The 19508-nt window shown below is 39.7% G+C and overlaps 1 protein-coding gene across 9 annotated transcripts in view; it reads left to right on the forward strand.

Moving 5' to 3' along the window:
- Positions 1 to 19508, forward strand: part of EML4 (EMAP like 4) — a 162372-nt gene that overhangs the window by 137878 nt on the left and 4986 nt on the right. For all 9 annotated transcript variants that reach the window (XM_058683166.1, XM_058683168.1, XM_058683169.1 and 6 more), the window contains 4 exons: positions 6171 to 6259; positions 7592 to 7689; positions 17415 to 17502; positions 18005 to 18103. In XM_058683166.1, the coding sequence (XP_058539149.1) occupies positions 6171 to 6259; positions 7592 to 7689; positions 17415 to 17502; positions 18005 to 18103 (374 nt within the window). The remainder of the gene's footprint in view (positions 1 to 6170; positions 6260 to 7591; positions 7690 to 17414; positions 17503 to 18004; positions 18104 to 19508) is intronic.

A 19508-nucleotide genomic window follows, 5' to 3' on the forward strand; every position in this document is an offset into this window, starting at 1 on the left:
TGCTTTTTTGTTTTGTTTTCTTGAGGTTGTTTTGGCTATTCAGGATCCTTTGAATTTCCACATGGATTTTAAGATCAGTTTTATCCATTTCTACAAAGAAGCTAGCTGGCATTTTGATAGGAATTTTTTTCAGTAGGTCAGTTTGGGGAATGTCAATATCTTAACAATATTAAGTCTTTTAATTTATGAACAGATGTTTTTCCATTTATGGAGATCTTCAGTTTCTTCCAAAAATGTTTGTTTTCATTTTAAATTCTAGTTAGGTAATATACAGTGTAGTATTAGTTTCAGGTGGGGGCGCCTGGGTGGCTCAGTCGGTTAAGTGCCTGACTTCAGCTCAGGTCATGGTCCCGCAGTTTGTGAGTTCAAGCCCCACGTGCTTGAATAGCTCAGAGCCTGAAGCCTGCTTCGATTCTGTGTTTCCTCCCTCTCTACCCCTCTCCTGCTCATGCTCTCTTTCTCCCTCAAAAAAAATAAATAAATAAAAATTTAAAAAAACATTGAGTTTCAGGTGTACAACGTATGTAGTGATTCAACACTTCCATGTAACACCCAGTGCTCATCACAAGTGCACTCTAATCCCCATCACCTATTTCACCCACCCCCTCACCCACCTCCCCCACCTCCCCTACCTCCCCTCTGGTAACCATCAGTTTGCTCTCTGTAGTTAAGAGTCTGTTTCTTGGTTTGCCCCTCTCATTTTTCCCTTTGCCGATTTGTTTCATTTCTTAAATTCAACATGAGTGAATTCATATGGTATTTGTCTTTCATTGATTGACTTAGTTCACTCAATGTTATGTCCTCTATGGTCCATCCGTGTTGTTGCAGATGGTAAGGTCTCATTCTTTATGGCAGTTGGATATTCCACTGTGTATTTACCACACTGTCTCATTTTTTTAAATTTGGGTTTCTTCTTTTAGTTTTTTTAAGTTCATTTATTTTTTGAGAGAGAGAGCCAGAAAGCACACATGAGCAGGGCAGGACCAGCAAAAGAGGAAGAGAGAGAATCCCAAGCAGGCTTCAAGCTGTCAGTGCAGAGCCCGACATGGGGCTCAATCTCACAAACCTGTGAGATCGTGACCTGAGCCCAAACCAAGAACAGGTCATTTTACTGACTGAGCCACCCAGGCACCACTAAAATTTGGGTTTCTTGATGGGATTTAAAGTTTTTCATAGAACTAACAATAAATGTAAACCTGAACTATTATGAATTTGGAAGTTTATAATCTCTGAATTATTGGTAAAAATACATTCTGCTTGATTTTTCCCAAGACCCCAGTTGACTATCCTTCCCCTTCCTGTTTTTTGAAACCAGTTTTTCAAAGGCACTTAATCTTTATATCACCTCTGGACCTCAGAGGAACCACAGATACCATCCCATCAGGATGTCAGGTCTATATCAACTCAGAATTCTCCAAGTAGCTTTCACAGAACTTTACTCTGGTCTTGGGTTCTATTTCCAACCAACATACAGTATTTAAAGAGTGAGTTTTTGCCATAGTCATTTTATAGGCTGGTAAATGGAGGTGAGACCCACAGAATTAGAGAAATCAGTAGACCTGAAGATAAGGAGAATAAAAAGCAAGGGTTAAAGTTGAAAATTGTTTCAAAGAAAGGAATCCACAAAATTGAGTCAGTATATAGAACAAGTATGTTCTATACATAGTAATGTACTATACATAGTAATGTATAACATATACGGATGGAGAGTGGACAGACTCAGAGAAATGACTTCAGAGAAGATCCCAGAATTTCTTCTGGTCTACAGTGATAGTGACAGCTTTGACAAGGAAGCAAGCTGGGAAAGTGAGCCTGATTACTGGGCGGGTAAAGAATTTAGTTGATCTGGAATCATAAAACCTTTGACCTGGAGAGACTTAAGTGATCTGGCTCAGCTCCTCAAATTTGATGGTGACTATAACTTTGGCAAGCTAGCAATGTAGCTAATAACTAAGTTCTTCTTGATACCTAAACAGTGGAATCCAAACTTGTTAGCCTGGCCTTTAAAAAAATTTTTTTTAATATTTATTTTTGAGAGAGAGAGAGAGAGAGAATGGAAGAGAATGAGAGAGAGAGATAATATGAGTGGGAAAAGGACAGAGAGAGAGAGAGAGAGAGAGAGAGATGGAGAGAATGAGTGGGGGAGGGGCAGAGAGAGAGGGAGACACAGAATCTGAAGCAGCTCCAGGCTCTGAGCTGTCAGCACAGAGCCTGACATGGGGCTCGAACCCACAGACCATGAGATCACGGCCTGAGCTGAAGTCAGGCATTCAACCGACTGAGCCACCCAGGAGCCCCTAAACTTGTTAGCCTGGCCTTTAAAGCTCATTAAAAATCTTTCCCTCAGCACTCTAGCCAGCATGGTCAAGTTGTTGTCCTTTATAAACATGCCAGCCCTTTTTGTAGTTTCTTGTCTAGTGCTCTCCACCTGTCTGTTTCTTGCCACATTTGGTACAATGAAATCCTAGACCACCCATCTCCACAGTGACTACACCCTGCTCTGAGACTTCATAAACCTTATAACTTGTATAATTCATGTTACTTTCAAATATTTACCACTTTATGAACTCATTCTGTCTCCTCAATTAGATTATAAACTATTCTGCCTCCTTTGCTAACTCTTTTTTTCTCTGGATCTCTGAATGTTAGTGTATCTCAAAGACATAGAGCACTTTCCATGCATCATCTCCTTCCCTTGTGTGATATTACTGAAAAGCCCAAGGGTCAGAGGCTCTGTCACCTGACTGGTTGGTTGATAACTGGTCAGATGTTTTGAAATCAGAGCATATCATTGTTTTTTATTTGTAAAATAAGAAGGTTGAATTGGGCTTCTCTTCCCCCTGTTTTGTGGCTTTACATTTTTCTGATTATAAAAGCCATATTCCTGTTCTTATAAGTAGAAGATCATAAAGAAGGAGGGGGACAGCGCAGGGCATGGGGGAGTGGGTTACAAACCTGCCACCCAGAGGACACACTTTATATGAGCATGAATATTTTTTTAACTCCTATTATGAATGTATATATTCATTTAGGGATTTTAAAATACGATACTGTCCATCTCTAAAATCTTGATTCTTTTCTTGCCACTAAAGACATGAATATAGTATCTTTTTAAAAAGATAAATGATGGGGCGCCTGGGTGGCGCAGTCGGTTAAGCGTCCGACTTCAGCCAGGTCACGATCTCGCGGTCCGTGAGTTCGAGCCCCACGTCAGGCTCTGGGCTGATGGCTCGGAGCCTGGAGCCTGTTTCCGATTCTGTGTCTCCCTCTCTCTCTGCCCCTCCCCCGTTCATGCTCTGTCTCTCTCTGTCCCAAAAATAAATTAAAAAACGTTGAAAAAAAAATTTTTTTTTAAAAAAAGATAAATGATGGTACTACATTTTGGTACTTGACCACAAGTCAGATTAAGTGTATGACCAAAGATTTCCAGTCTGTGATACATTTAGAAGGATCCATTAGGTCCTACAGGACGTAAAAGTCCCAATCAATAATGATTCCAAATTATCTTAAAGCAGAAGCTTGGTTCCAGTGTATATATTCCGTACTGGAATAAAAATACATACAGTTCAGCACAGTGAAAACGTAAATATTTCTTGAAAATTCCCTTTGCTATAGAATTTCTCGTCTTCTGTGTACATTTATTAGAAACAGAGGTCCTGGGCCCAAAAGTCTTTTCTGAAAGGTAGAACATAATTCATGTAATGGAAAGGGTAAGAGCTTTAAAATTATTGCTAAGGTCCGTATGGAAGTTGGATTCTTTCTATAGCAAAGTTGTTGAATTACTTGCCTAAAGCAGATTAATTAACTTTTGGTATATAATTAAAGAAATAGAAAACGTAGGCAAGGTTTTTATTTTATTTTGGATCGCTACCATCTCTAATCAGTAAACAACGCAGAGCTTTAGGTTTCTACATCTTACACCAACAGACATTCTGGGTTTTTGTTTTTGTTTTGTTTTGTTTTCACTACCTTTTAAGGGAATTCCAAAAAGAGAAAATTATTTGCAGTTTTCCTAGGAAGATTAAACTGATTTGGAAACAGTCTTAAAACAGTAGTTGGGGCTCTCCAAATAAAGAATGGCAATTTTGAAATGCCTGAGAAAGTATAATAAAGTTTCCATAAACTCATTAAAAACTTGAAACATGATACTTACAGTGTGGTGTTGTCATCTCATTGTTCTTTAGGTCTGTCTGTTCAGTCTGAGTTGGAATATTTTGTGCCCTTACTCTGAGAAGGCAATTCACTTGGCTTCACCTTTGGCATTTCTTGGCTCAGATGAGTTTCACGGTGGTAGCTATAAAAATTGATTAATGAAGGGGCGCCTGGGTGGCTCAGTCAGTTAAACATCCTACTCTTGATTTCAGCTCAGGCCATGATCTCATGGTTTGTGAGTTCAAGTCCCACATTGGGCTCCTTCCTTGCTGACAGTGTGGAGCCTGCTTGGGATTCTCTCTCTCTCCCTCTCTCTCTCTCTGCCCCTCTCCTGCTTGTGCGTAAGCGTGCTCTTTCTTTCTCTCTCTCTCAATAACTAAATCAGTCTTTTTTAAAAATTGATTAATGAATTACATTCTCAGAAGAAACCTATAATCTGTGGGTACTGTCTAGTTGCAGTAAAGTTACACACCTTTTGAAATGGAAATGATCAGCAAACATGCAGCATAGAGCTTCAGAGTCAGTTTCCTATTTTGGCCATAAGTATTCATAATTCTATAGAAGCTATTTCTCTTATCCATGTAGCAGACAGAACTTATAAATTAGGCTAGCTACCTAGAAGCTTGCACCCTTAGTTCACAAGCTACTCAAACGCACTCAAAATTAGAGAGGGAGAGAGCCAAACCATAAGAAACTCTTAAAAACTGAGAATAAACTGAGGGTTGATGGGGGGTGGGTGCTGGGCATTGAGGAGGGCACCTGTTGGGATGAGCCCTGGATGTTGTATGGAAACCAATTTGACAATAAATTTCATATTTAAAAAAATGTATTTCTTTTATCTGAAGGGGAAATGGTCTCTTTCCAGGTTTTAGTTTTAAGACTTCAAAATTGTAAGGAACTGTCATTATGATTTCTATATTGGCTGATTTTAGTGGTGAATTTTTCCATCTTAAAAACAAAACTTGTTGCTTTTTTCCTTGCTAAAACTTGGCTTTTGTCATGTTCAAGAGTTATGTTATACTTGTTTATTCATTCTCCATGTGTGTATTTAGTGACTGATATGAGCCAGGCAATGCCCAACTCTAAATTCCTCCAACTAGCTGTGTGTGCTGTCTGTACCCTGCCCTCCTCTCACTTACTCAGTCTCTAGTTGTCTGTCCTTAGTTCCCAGTCTTTGCTTTATACCTCATATCTTGCCATGCTTTTCTGAAACACATCCCCCTCCTTCAAGTGCTCTTATAAAAAGGTTTGATAAGTCATTTATTATATAGTGGAATTTAAGTCATTATTTAACCTCCGAAAAGCTTTTACATTTTGACTTTTCCTGTAAATGTGAATGAAAACTATTTTTGAAAGAATTGAGCTGTGTGCATGTATGGAGGTATTGGAAGGGCAGAGCGCCCCCTGGTGATTCATTTGAAATCACACCAAATGAATGACCCTCTGCCTTCCCCTCCCACCTTCATACTGTCTGTGCTCCTTCCCATCTCCATAGCTGTGCAGCTGTCACTCTTCCCGCTTGAACTGCCTGTACCTCTTTCCCGCAGCATTCAGCTCAACCAGTCCTACATCCTTCCTAAAGGTTTTTCTGTGTCCTCTATCATTCACTTCCATTCTATGATTTCCTCTGTTGTATATGGTCACCATCACGGAGATTGGCACTTAATTGTTCTTTGTTTCAGTTGGCTCTTTTCTTCTTCCCCATCTCGAGTATAATCTTGAAAAAAATTAATCCTGTCATCTTAACTTTGTGTTTAGATGGTGCCTAGCAAAGAGACACAGTTGGCATTCAATGAATACCTAAATAGAAATGAGAACATGCCTAGGCCCACATATTTATATTGTATTTAGCAACACTCTGCAAATGAGTTCATCCTTCATTAGAAGGACACATGTCATCATGTTATACTTCAGGGCATTGTTAAAATTCATTAAAGTTTTTTAAAAGGGAAAAAAGCAATTTTTTTTTCTTTAAGTGCTGACATCTGAAGAAAATTTTGATTTTTACTTCTTAATAGGTGGTTTGTTCTGGATGCAGAAACCAGAGATCTAGTTTCTATCCACACAGATGGGAATGAACAGCTCTCTGTGATGCGCTACTCAGTAGGTAGGCAGATTGACCCCCCCCCCCCATCCTGGCATTCACAGCATTTCTCTGAAAGTGCATTTTTTCACTTCCAATAAAACTATTTTTTTTTCCTACTCTCTAGACTTGTTAAGTATTGAATATGTTTCCCCCAGTATCAGATTAAATTCTGCAGGAGACTGCAAAAGAACTTCTAAAGTTAAACAACATTATAAATCATCAAGCAAATTTAGAACAAACTGTTACAACTGCTTTTGCAATTGAAAGCAGAATATAGTACAGTCAAATCCCATTTTAGGGGAATTACACACATACTTAGAATTTTGGATAGGTATTTGACTGTTACATCTATTTAGCAACCTTTTTTTATATGTAAGAAAATAAAAATTATAGTAATGTTCAAAATACACTGTGATAGAACCTATTCAGGTTCTTTAAAATCTAGTTACGTTATTACTGGCTACATGGTAATGATTGGTTTTGTTACTTAGATAAAATACTCAGCTCATTATAAGAATTTGATAAATTCATTTAGCCTTATTTGAATAATTCTTTACACCTTATTCAAAATGTTAATTATGTTCTCACAGTATTCCAATTCCTTTTCCGCATTATTAATATGGTTTTGATTCATATTCTTCCCTGGAGTTAGTGTGAGTGACTTTTGCTTATATTTGAAAATCTATTCCAGTAGTTGTTGGATCAGTGTGGGATCCAAAGGATTTTTTTGATTGCTTCTAAGTTGTTTCAAAGGAACCACAGAATACTGTTCTCTGAGTTGAACGTGGAAGGAAAAGTATTTGCTTCAAGCTATAAGCCTGGCAAGTTATCTTAAGGCAGAAAAGGTATTCTGTTTGGTTTTTTAGTCTCTACTAACAAATTACTGCAAGTGTAGTAGTTAAAAATCCAAAGGTCAGTTAGACTTTATTGACCATCTGTTAAGTGGTAAGAACAATAGAAGAGACCATGAAGGAAGAGAATATAGTCCATTCCCAAGAGACTATAGTTAGAGAAGTTATGTATGCTCCACTGAAATGAGCAATTGTACCCTCGGCTTGTGAGTACTGGGTACCTAGACCCATAAGAACAGGTTAACTTTCCTGGGGCCATATTGTAGCTACCTAGAAGAAGATGAGGCTAGGGTCCAAGGCCTGTGAGTTCTCTGAAAAAATGACTGTTGTTCAAGTGCGCTTAGTGATGGAAGGATTTATTCATCAAATACCAAATACCAGGTAAATTCATGAGATTTAGCAACATTTGTAAAATAGCATTTAATACAGGTCCAATAAAGTAGCAGCAAATGAATCCATCAGTACATTTCTCTAGTTAACACTTTTTCCTGTCTCATTCTAGATGGCACCCTCCTGGCTGTAGGATCTCATGACAACTTTATTTACCTCTATGTAGTCTCAGAAAATGGAAGAAAATATAGCAGATATGGAAAGTGCACTGTAAGTGGTTGAAGTAAAATAAATTAAGCTGGAAAATTGCTGGAAAATTTTACTTCTGTTAAAAAGTTAAATGTTTACATTGATGTTTCCATTATTTTCTATCTTTCACTGCTTTAAACTTTAATCTCACTCTGTGAAAATGAAGATTACTTGACAGCAAAATACTGCAGTTCCCTGTGTGCTTTAGAAATACTTCTTCTTTTGGGGTTCCTGGGTGGCTCAGTCGGTTAAGCATCCAACTCTTGATTTCATCTCAGGTCATGATCTCAGTAATGAGATCAAGCTCCGTGTTGGGCTCTGTGCTGAGCATGGAACATGCTTAAGATTCTCCCCCTCTCCCTCTGCCCCCTCCTTTGCTCACATGTTCAATTTCTCTCTCTCTCTCTCTCTCTCTCTCTCTCTCTCTCTCTCTCCCCCCCCCAGCCCTCCCCACCCCCATCTCAAAAAAAAAAAAAAAAAAGTTTCTCCTTTTGATGGGAGTTTAATACTTCTTTCAATTTAAGGCAATTTCTTAAACCACAGCTGTGTCCATAGGAAACCCTTAGAATAATAACACTTCTTGAAAATGGAGTAAGTCAGAAATGAAAGGGTAATCTCACTTTTAATCCCGGTGTCCCACATTCTTGCCCACCCCCAACACCCTGCAGTTTCCTGTGTCACCTCTCTTACCACTAAAAGTAATTTATTAAGAGAGTTAACAGAAGCATATTTCCTTCAATTTGTTGTCCTGATTGAGTAGGTTATCACTGTAAGGTAAAGATTCGATTTAATCCTGTGGACATACTGAGTACTTACCTTATGACAGTGTTCTGCTAATTTAAGAAATGTTCTGGACACCAGGAATATAAGATTTTGTTTCTTCAAAAAGTATACATTTGAGCTGAGGGCAGGATAAGAAAGGCAGGTAGTATACTATAGTGTCAAGGGCACATATTTGGGATCAGACTACCTGAATTTGAATTCTTATTTCACCATTTACAAGCTAGTGTGACTTGGGCAAGTTACTTAAACCTTCTGTTTCAATTTTCTCATCTATAAAAATGAGGTTAATAGCAGTTTTCTACTTCACTGGATTAAAATAAGTTAATACGTATGAAGTATTTCAAATAGTGCTTGGCAAATAATAGGTTACTCAGTATGTGGTAACTATTATTTTTATAGAAAATGAGGTAGCATGGTATGTGTGTTAGGAAATTAGGGCTGAAAACTGATGAATTAGTGATTAGTGGCAGCACAGATCCAAAATAGTTTTAGGGAGAGAAATAAAAGAATTTGTTTTTAGAAATAAAAGAATTTAAAAGAATTTGCTCATGTACATGAGCAAAACCCATTTACTAGTCAGAGAAGAGACTTGTTTATTTATTTTGTGTATGTGCACCTAAAACCAGCCTATAAACAGTCTACAAGCAACCTCAAAGTTTTAGAATTTATCCAAAATTATTTTTTTTGCCTTGACAACAATTATGAATCATTGCCCAGTAATCTATTGAAATCTCTTTTAATTGATTTATTATCTTCGTGATGTGGAATAGTACAGTAATGCCTCTTTGCACCACATGAGTAAGTGAAATGCTCCGCTGAAAGGAATTTTCGGTTACTGAGGTTTACCCCACCAGGCACCAAGTTTTTAATTATTTTTTACCTCAACCTTTTAAAAAAGTCCATGTCTTAGTAAACAGAGTATATCAATTATAATTTAATGGTGGAATCATAAAATTTTCCAGGGAGCCTTGTAGCACACACTTGGCTCAGCCCTCATCTTACTGATAAAGAGACTGAGTTTCAGAAAAGATAAAGGACTTGGCCTTGGTTGCATCTTGACATGATGGCAAACTTGGGGCCGGAACCCTCTTCTCTTAGTACAGCAGACTTTCCACTGTAATGATAATGCCTCAGGTTTTTCAGTATTTGTCTCATTGTCCTGAGAATGACCTTGAGAGTGTTGAGAAATGTCTCAATTGCATGAGACTTAGCCTTCTCCAGTTAAGCAGCTTTTGTCTTGAAAGCATTTGAAAATATTATTTTGAGATCTCCTTCGGAACTGTTAAAGTTGATAGTGCTGTTTGAGCCTGTAATGAGAGGCTCGGCTACTCTGCTTTTCTAATTATCTTGTGTTTTGTACTTTGCTTCCAGCTGTCACTTCTCCTTGCTGTCTGCTTCCACCAGCTGGTGTTACAGTTTCATGTTGACCGCTTTTATCTGGTGTCTGTTAGGGTAGAGGACAGACAGAACCGAGCTAATGCTGGTTTTGCCGGTAATAGATTTGACTTTAGGCCAGTTAGTCAACTTCTTTAAATCTTGATTTTATTATCTTAAAATTGGACATTTTAGTAGTTCCTACTATATAGGATTGTTGTGAAGGTTAGGAACCATTCACGGTTGCAGATACAAATGCTGTTTTCTATTTCAATTCCAATATTTTCCTATTACTAGTCAATATTTTAAGTAACCAGCATAGCTGCAGAAGCCTATTTATTTAGAATTTTTAGAGAATGTCTCTCTAATGAATTAAGCAAGCAGTTGGAGCCTGTCCCTCTTGATGGCATCACTTTTTGTGGAAATGTCAGATGAGAAGATGACTGGTACCAAGAACACCAAGGAGCATGTCTCAGTAAAAGGCAGCTAACTGATGATGTGTGAGTCCCTCATCAGTGGCTTGCTTGACAAGGTTGTGACAGGCCAAGGCCTTGCTCACTGTAATAAGCTAAAAAAACAAAACAAGACCCCTTTAGAGACATGGGCTTATATCACACAGGTTCTCCTGTGTAAAATACCAATTTACAAGAGCTATAACTGATAAGGGACTGAATCCTAGTTTCCTCTGGCCAACCAGCTTTCCTCTCCATAAGCAGGCCTCAGGAAACCAACTCGTAATCAGAATGCTAGTTTATTCATTTAAAATAAGATCTATAAATGCCAAGGGAACAGGACATGCACGTCCTCCAGCCAGTACTTCCCTTTAGACAAAAATTGCATGTGTAACCAGAGTATCATGAGGAAGTGAGCAAGCCTGGCACCTCGATCCCCAGTAGGTCAGTAGCTTCCCCTGGAAGTGGTCCTGGTTCAGGTCCCTCTACCCTAGACCTTAGGTGGTACTGTCCACATTTGCCTCTGCGGCTCTGTTTACGTGCTGACCACCCTGCCGCCGCCACCTGCACAACACTTGATGTGGACAGATTCATACGTGCGGTCAGGTTGTACTCTAGACTTGCTGGCCTTGGACCTATTAGGGCTCTTGTTTCTTTGCTCTTTTCTGCCTTATTTGATGTCAGTTCTAAAGTTTAATTCCCACTGTAGTTTCCATAAACACACAAAATTTATTCTTCCATTTCATTGAAATTTACATGCTGTTATGTAGCAGATATTCCCCCTCAAACACCTCAAGTTTGTTTCTACACATGTGGTCCTGGAACTTCTCTTTGAAGGAACCCTAGTGATCTTCCAAGAAATGATCTTCTCTCCATGAGCCTGACCTCTCTGGGCTGGCTGAGGAATAGAGAGGAAGAGACATAGAATGGAGTCATCCTGGGGCGCCGGGGTGGTTCAGTCAGTTAAGCGTCCCACTTCGGCTCAGGTCTTGATCTCACGGTTCAAGCCCCACACCGGGCTCTCTGCTGTCCGCGTAGGGCCCACTTCGGATCCTCTGTCCCCCTCTCTCTCTGCCTCTTCCCCACACTTGCTCTCTTCCCCGCTCTTTAAAAAATAAACATGAAAAAAAAAAAAAAAAGAATGGAGTCATCCCTCCATACTGTTTCTGTGTGGCAGCCTTTCATTTTCTCTTCTGTGGCCTGTCTGCCATCTCACTTCCCGCGTTTGCCCCTGGGAGCACACCATCTTCCTGCTGCCCTTGGGTTCTCCACATCCCCTCTAGCACACACCCTGGGCCTACTTGACCAGGTCTGTGGCATTTTGTGCCTCTCACTCAGATCGTATAATTTAGAATGACCTTTTGTCTTTCTTTACTTGCCATGAAAGCATCCATCTTCTTAGTGTTTAATACAGACTAGAAAAAGTGGTCTCACTAACCTCTGGGATTCAGGGGTTCATGGTTATATCATATATTCACTGTATAAGCAGTTTGATTTTATAACTGCTGCTATGGAAAAGTTTATAAAAAGGCTTTGGATTCAGAAGCTCTTTTTAACTTCTGCAAAGCCCCAGGGTTTGGGGGTGGGGCTGGGCCGGGCTAGTATGGATCTGATTTTCTTTGCTTTGTATATGGGGCTTCTCTTGATTTTATAGCTTAGAAGAATTTGAAGACTGCTGGTTGGTTATCTGAAATACCTTTGAGGATTGTGAGGTTTTATAGTTTGGTTGCTTTCCATACAATGTTTCTTTACCTCAGCTTTTCCTGTGCTATTTTGAAAATGTACTGAAAAAGTCCTTACTTATAAATTCTTTTTCAGAAATGCTACTTTTAAATTACTTTCTGCTCATCTTCACTGTTAGAGAAATGAGTAAAAGATAAGCATGATTTAAATGCTGTGTTTCTTTTGGTCCAGACATCTCTGACCTGGGCTTAAACTCTGGCTCCACCAATTCTTTTTTACAATAGTGACTTCAGAAAAGTTATGTAACCTCTCTTTGCCTCCTGGACTTGCTCATCTGCTAAGTGGGCGTCCTCCTGCAGGCTCCTGGAAGATTGAGAGTTGACCGTGTATGCCCTGTGCATAGAATGTTCTCTGCTCAGTGTTGGGTGCCATCAGCAGCAGCATTGTTCTCAGTAACTAGATGAGACAACCCCGGGTGTTACATAAGGGTGTCTTTCAGCATTTAATATGAATCTATGAAAGTTCAAAAATAGTTTTCTAATTGTGGATAATTGTGTATTTTCCTTGAAAGAGTTTAAGTGTTCTGACCAACCTAAAGTTTCTACTCTGTTTGCAGTGGGATGCTTTTTTTATGATGCCTTTTTTTTCTTTTTTTGAAAATTTTCTAAATTTTATTTATGCTTATTTCTATTAGAGAGAGGCTGGAGAAGGAGTAGAGTGAGGGAGACAGAGGATGTGAAGCAGGCTCTGCATTGACAGCAGAGAGCCTGACATGGCACTCGAAATCATGAATCGCAAGATCATGACCTGAGCCAAAGTCGGGCACTGAACCGACTGAGCCACCCAGGCCCCCAAGGATTAAGATGCTTTTATTCTGCCCCTGAGTGCCAGCACACTGGCGTTGTCTTTGACTCCAATTCTTGGTAAAAGGATTTAACACATTCTGAGACCTTAGCGTAGAAAATGTAATATATTGAAGGTGCAATGGTGTACTGTTACAAAGTCTGTCCTGATAGGAAAGAAATGCTGGTAAAAGTAAGGTCCTTTTTGCCAGGATTTTGGTAATTGAAAATATACATCAAAAAGAGAAGCATAAAAGAGTCTTTAACAGTCTGCTTAGAAATCTCCAAGAAAACGGGGCACCTGGGTGGCTCAGTTGGTTAAGCGTCCTGTTGATTTCGGCTCAGGTCATGATCTCATGGTTCGTGAGATCAAGCCACACACATCGTGCTCTATGCTGACAGTGTGGACCCTGCTTGGATTTCTGTCTGTCACCCCTCCCCCACTCATACTCTCTCCCTCTCTAAATAAATAAACATTAAAAAAAAAAAAATCTCCAAGAAACTAATCCAGTATGGGATTAGGATTCAGTGTTCGTGTAACAGGATATATTGCAGTAAAAAAATGAGGGATGTGTTATCATTTAAACAAAAGTCATCAGGGACATAGGATCTTCCTTTCTTTGTATTCTGTCATTCTCCAGTCATCAGATGTAGTTCCAGGAGGAGAGGATCAGAGCAAGGGGAAAAGACACTGCTCCTCCTAAATCAGTTCTCTTAAAGTTTCCCTAGAAGCCCCACTCAGTGATTTCTGCACCACCTCTAGCTGCAAAAGAAATTGGGAAATCCAGTGTTTTAGGTGGGCTCTTAACAAAACGGTGGCAGAATTGGATTGTATAGGAGCTAGCAACCTATTCTATAAAGAATAACTTTCTATCAGGGCTCCTGGCTGACTCAGTCAGAAGAACATGCAACTATTGATCTCGGCGTCTTTGAGTTCAATCCCTATATGGGGTGTAGAGACTAATTAAATAAATAAAACTAAAATAGTAATAATAATTTTCCCTCAAACCAGCAAAAGCACATCAGAACTTTGATGGGGGAAAAATCCTGTTTGCAATAGCAACCAGAACTGTAGATGCTTTGAGAATAAACCTAGCAAGTAAAGCACAGGAAACATGGCTGAAAAAATAGTTATAACATGTTTCTGGATCAAAAGATTTGATAAAAATAGCTGTTCTCTACAAATTATTGTCTAAATTTGATGCAGTCCTAAATATTTTTTTAAGTTTGTTTGTTTATTTTGAGAGAGAGAAAGCACAAGCTGGGGAAGGTCAGAGAGAGGGGGAGGGGGAGAATCCCAAGCAGGTTCCACACTCTTAGTGCAGAGCCTGACATGGGGCTCAAACTCCTGAACTGTGAGATCTTGACCTGAGCCCAAATCAAGAGTCGGACACTTAACTGAGCCACTCAGGCACCCCCTTATTTAAATTTTCAACATGTTATTTATGATAAAATGTTTTTAAAGTTCATCTGAAATTTTCCACATACCACAAAACTATTCCAGTTGACTGGAGATAGGCAGACTAATGGAACAGAAAAGAAAGTTCAGAAACAGGTATCTGTTTATATCGAAATTTACTAGAGGATAAGAAATATTTCATATCAGTAGGGTAAGAATGTACTGTTCTCTGCATTATCCAATATCACAGCTACTAACTACAACTTTCCATTCATGAAATTAAATACAATTCAGTTCCCTGGGAGCACTAGCCATATTTCAAGTACTCAGAAGCCACAGGTGGCTAGTTGCTGCTGCACTGGACCGTGTATGTCCACACATTTTCATTACTACAGGAAGTTCCGTTAGCACTGCTCTAGATGGTAAGGGGGAGTCATGTCTGGTACCTACTTACAAGGAAAAGGTGAGATCCCTAACTCTAGGCCTTGGAACTTTTTTTTAAAAACTCCCCATATAATTTTTAATATATAGCCAGGGTTGCAAGCCACTGATGTAGATGGTCTTCTAGTTGACAAAGATGTAGCTAAAATATCTCTGATTTTTTTCAGAGTAGTCATCTTGGGTTCCATCACTTGTGATTATTACTGTGATTATCTAATAGCAGTAATGAAAATTTCGGCTTAGAAAATACTTCACTGTTTCTTTTCAAGGAAGTATAGTAAAAGAAAAAAAAAATTATTTTTTTGAGAGCGTGTAGGGGAGGAGGGATCTTCCTAAGCAGGCTCCATGCAGACTCCAGTGCAGAGTCAGACGCTGAACCAGCTGAGCCTCCCAGGCACCCCACAAGTGTACTAGATTTGCTCCCAACTGTGTGTGCGCCCTTGGGGTGGTATTTGAAGCTACCCTCCCCCAAGCTGTGCCTGTACCTTCCATGGCCTATGAGTTGGGTGAAGCAAGGACACTCTGAGGTGCTGTATGGGAAGGTAACATCACAGATGCCAAACAGTTGCATTTAATCTTTGCTTATTTATTGGAATCCATATGAGGGAGAAAATACTCACTTTGTTTTTCTGGTATGAATTGATAACTTCCCCAGGGTCTTTCCTTTATTTGGGTACTTTTGCTACTCAGGAGTCCTTTTTGAGAAGACTTTATACTGACCTTCTAAATGTGTTCTATGTCCAGTACAGATGGAGCTACTTGAATATTATGTATACATACAATGCTTTTTTTTTTTTTATGTTAGAGCGTGCGAGCGCAAGTGGGGGAGGGGGGGCAGAGAGAGAGGGAGACTGAGAATCTGAAGCAGGCTCTGCACTGCCATCACAAAACCTGACATGGAGCTTGAACCCACAGATTGTGAGATCATGACCTGAGTCGAAGCTGGACCCTCACCCAACTGAGCCACCCAGGCTCCCCTACATATAAGCTTTTGATGCTCTTCTAAATAATGTTACTAAAGCATTTTCACAGAGATCCAGATTATATTTTTAAACACTTCTACGTTAATGTGAATGCTTCTTGGGGGACTGCACTTTGCCTGGGTAATCTAGTGAGATCGGTCCTTCATGTAGTTTTCTTATCTAAGAAGCATGGCTTCTCCTGACACCAGAGCCCAGCGCCATCACACTCGTGTGTGCCAGGAAGAGGATTTGTGTGAACCCCATCCTTCTGCCATATTCAGAAAATATCCAGTAACCACATGGGTCTTTCAGGCTCTGAAAATTGATTTCTTGTTAAGTTGGTAGATCTCCGTTGTGCCTAGCAAGTGATTCCAAACCTGTTTTCCAGTATACCTCCTCGTCTCTGGTGAGTTCAGGAGCTTCACAGTTCTCAAATTCCCATAATTTAAATTCATTTAAATGTATAAATATGTATATTTGCCATACAGCACTGTGAAGGAGATCTTAGCTCCAGGCAGGTGTCGTTAGACTTCAGAAGGATAATGGAGTAATTAGAATGTTTTGTGTGAAACATTAAAAGCTGTGCCTAAGTTATTTTGGATTTTTTAACTTAAAAAATAAAATCATGGGTGCAGAAAGCTAGTAATTCAAAAAGTACAACAGAAATTAAATATGTTTTACCATAGATGGTAGGAGATAAAAGTGCTTTTGAGTCTCCATTGACTTTGGTAAACCGTTAAGACCTGTGTGTGATTTATCTTAGAAATCATCAGATGCTTACATAGGAAGCCAACAAAATACAGCATTTAGTAGTTTTTTTTTGTCTTAATTCCCACAGTGTTAGTAAAACCAGAGCAGAAAAAGATCACGGTCTTGGGGCACCTGGGTGGCTCGGTCAGTTAAGCATCTGACTCGTGATTCTGGCTCAGGTCACGATCTCATGGTTCAGGGGTTCGAGCCCCACATCACACTCTGTGCTGACAGCACAGTACAGAGCTTGCTTGGGATCTTTTCTCTCCTCTCTCTGCCCCTCTCCCCAAGCTCACTTTCTCAGAATGAATAAATTAAAAAAAAAAAAAAATCACTGCTTAAGGACTTAGATTGGATCCACTTGTTCTGAAGGAGTACATGTTGGGTGAGTTTTCCCCAGAAATACTCTTTTGAGAGTTTTTCTAGGAACCCTCCATACGCCCATATACGTGTGCCATATTCCCCAGCCTCTGGGTGTACCGTGGATACTAAGCAGCAGCTCCTGGAACCATTACTTCATTCTCATAAATGAAGTCCCTCTAAAGGGGACACCAGTGACTTGAAATAAGGCCTGAGGATATGGTTATCTGTGAAGTATCCTTTAAGGCACAAGTTTAAGAGACTCCTCATTCTTGGAAGTCTGACACAAGTAGTCGGTGCTTGTGGCTGCTATCTGCATGGAAAGGCCAACAGCATATTCCCAAGTTCCAAGTGTTTCCACATGTTTCCACTGTGGTGAGATCTCTGTCTTCCAGAGTTCCGCCACAACTCTTCATGTATCACTGGCATCTTTAAATACCTGCCTCTTGGGGCGCCCGGCTAGCTCAGTCGGTAGAGCATGAGACTCTTAAATACCTGCCTCTTCAGTTGCCAGTGAGAGATGGTGAGAAAGAACTAAAGACCTGTTGTGAGCCCTGTTCAGTTCTAGAGGCTGTGATACTCCTCTCTGTACTTGAGGAATTCCAGATGAATGGCTACGCAGAGAAAGTATTGGCTAACTATTAAACGACTTATTCAAAACACTGAATGGTTTCCTAATCGTCGCTCTGTTTTTCTCTAGGGACATTCCAGCTATATCACACACCTTGACTGGTCCCCAGACAATAAATATATAATGTCTAACTCAGGAGACTATGAGATATTGTACTGTAAGTATGAACGACTAGATATGGCTGAGATGGGTCTGTTGGGCACAGATGAACAGGCTGTGCAGAGAGTGCGTGCTGGCCTCTCTGATTTGACAAAGCACATGTTACTCTGAGCTAAGGAATGAGACTCTCAAATGTGGTTCACTTCTCCCAGAAAGTAATGAATTAATTTAAATATGTAGATATGTAGTCTTAAGAAATTAGGGAGATTGCTGCTCTCATACAGTTTTGTATTTAACAACTTTTCCTGGAGACAGGAAAGAGTATAATGGATAGGCATTTATGCTTCTTAAAGAAGCAAGAACAATTTCAGTGGGGAACAAGTTTGTGGTTCTATGAACGGTAAAGTGAGCACTTTCTTTTCCTTTTTAAATGTGTCTTAATGTTTTTCAGTGTGTGGATTATAAATACAAGTAAACGTGGCTAGTTTGAATCAAGATGCACTTTCAAATACATTTGTACACAGGCACTATGATTATACTTCCTGTTTCTAAATTTAAAGGGGACATTCCAAGTGGCTGCAAACTAATCAGGAATCGATCAGATTGTAAGGACATCGATTGGACGACATATACCTGCGTCCTAGGCTTTCAAGTCTTTGGTAAGAACATGACACCTGATGAGGAAAAGGTAGTTTGTGGGGTTTTTATGTATAATACTTACTTGGTTAAATTGCTAAGTGAAAAGTAGTCTGCGTATGTTCTTCAGTGTTGTCGCTACTGATGCCAGACTCAGAGAAATTAAGTGTATTAGGATTGAACCATTGTGAAGTGTGTTCTCTGCAGAGTCCAGCAGACTTTTGGTCCTCAATAAATATGAAGGACAATTAAAAGGAAAAAAAATTTACAATAATAGCACAGATTGTCTTCCCATGTTTTTCCTCCAAGTAAAAACTTATTTTTTTAAATTTGTAAATTTTTAAAATAGCTTTATTGAGCTGTGATTCACATACTACATATTTCGTCTATTTAAAGTCTACAGTACAGTGGTTTTAGGATATTCAGAGTTGTGTGGCCATCAGCACTGTCTGCTTGTAGAACATTTTCCTCACCCCAAAAAGAAACCCTCTACCCATTGGCAGTCACTCCCCACCTCTCCCCCTTCCTCTGCCCCCAGCAGCCATTCATCTGCTTTTTCTCTAATGACCTCTGCCTATTCAGTAATTCGTATAAATGCAGTCACACAATGTGTGACGCATTGAAACAGGTTTCTTTGCTATAGACCGTTTTCAGGTTTCATCCACATTGTAACCTGTATGAGCACTTCGTTTTATGGCTGAACAATATCCCGTTGCATGCATATGCCACATTTTGCTTGTCCATTTATCAGTTGATGGACTCTTGAGTTGTTTCTGCTTTTCAGCTGTTATAAATAATGCTGCTGCAAACAAGCATGTGCAAGCTTTCGTATCGGCATGTCTTCGTTTCCCTGGAGTATATATCGAGGAGTGGGATTCAAGGGTCAAATGGTAACCTTGTGTTTAACCTTTTGGAGAATGCCAGACTGTTTTCCTGAAGCGGCTGCACCATTTACATTCCCACCAGTGATGTACGAGGGTTCTGTTTCCCCACATCCTTGTCAGCAGTTCTTACTCTTTTGCATATGAATGCATTTGAAGTATAAAGGCATTTTTAGTAGATATTATTTAAAGATAAAATTTGGAGTGCAGGGACACCCAGGTGGCTCAGTTGGTTAAGCATCCGCCTCTCAATTTCAGCTCAGGTCATGATCCCAGGGTCATGAGATCAAGCCCCATGTCAGTCTCCGAGCTGGGCATGGAGCCTGCTTGGGATTCTCTCCCCCCACCCCCACCCCCCTGGTCCCTCCACTTGCGTGCTCTCTCTCAAAAAAGTAAACACAACTGCTATAGAGATGGAGGAGAGTGCCTAGACTAGCAAGAAATTTAAAAAATAATCCAGACTAGTCCACATACAGTTTCATTACTCTGGGTGAAACTGAAGCAGTAGCCAATGGCTGGTAATTTACCTAGTTATTTAAAAAAAATT

This window comes from Neofelis nebulosa, chromosome 9 (genome assembly GCF_028018385.1).
Source record: "Neofelis nebulosa isolate mNeoNeb1 chromosome 9, mNeoNeb1.pri, whole genome shotgun sequence".
NCBI lineage: Eukaryota > Metazoa > Chordata > Mammalia > Carnivora > Felidae > Neofelis > Neofelis nebulosa.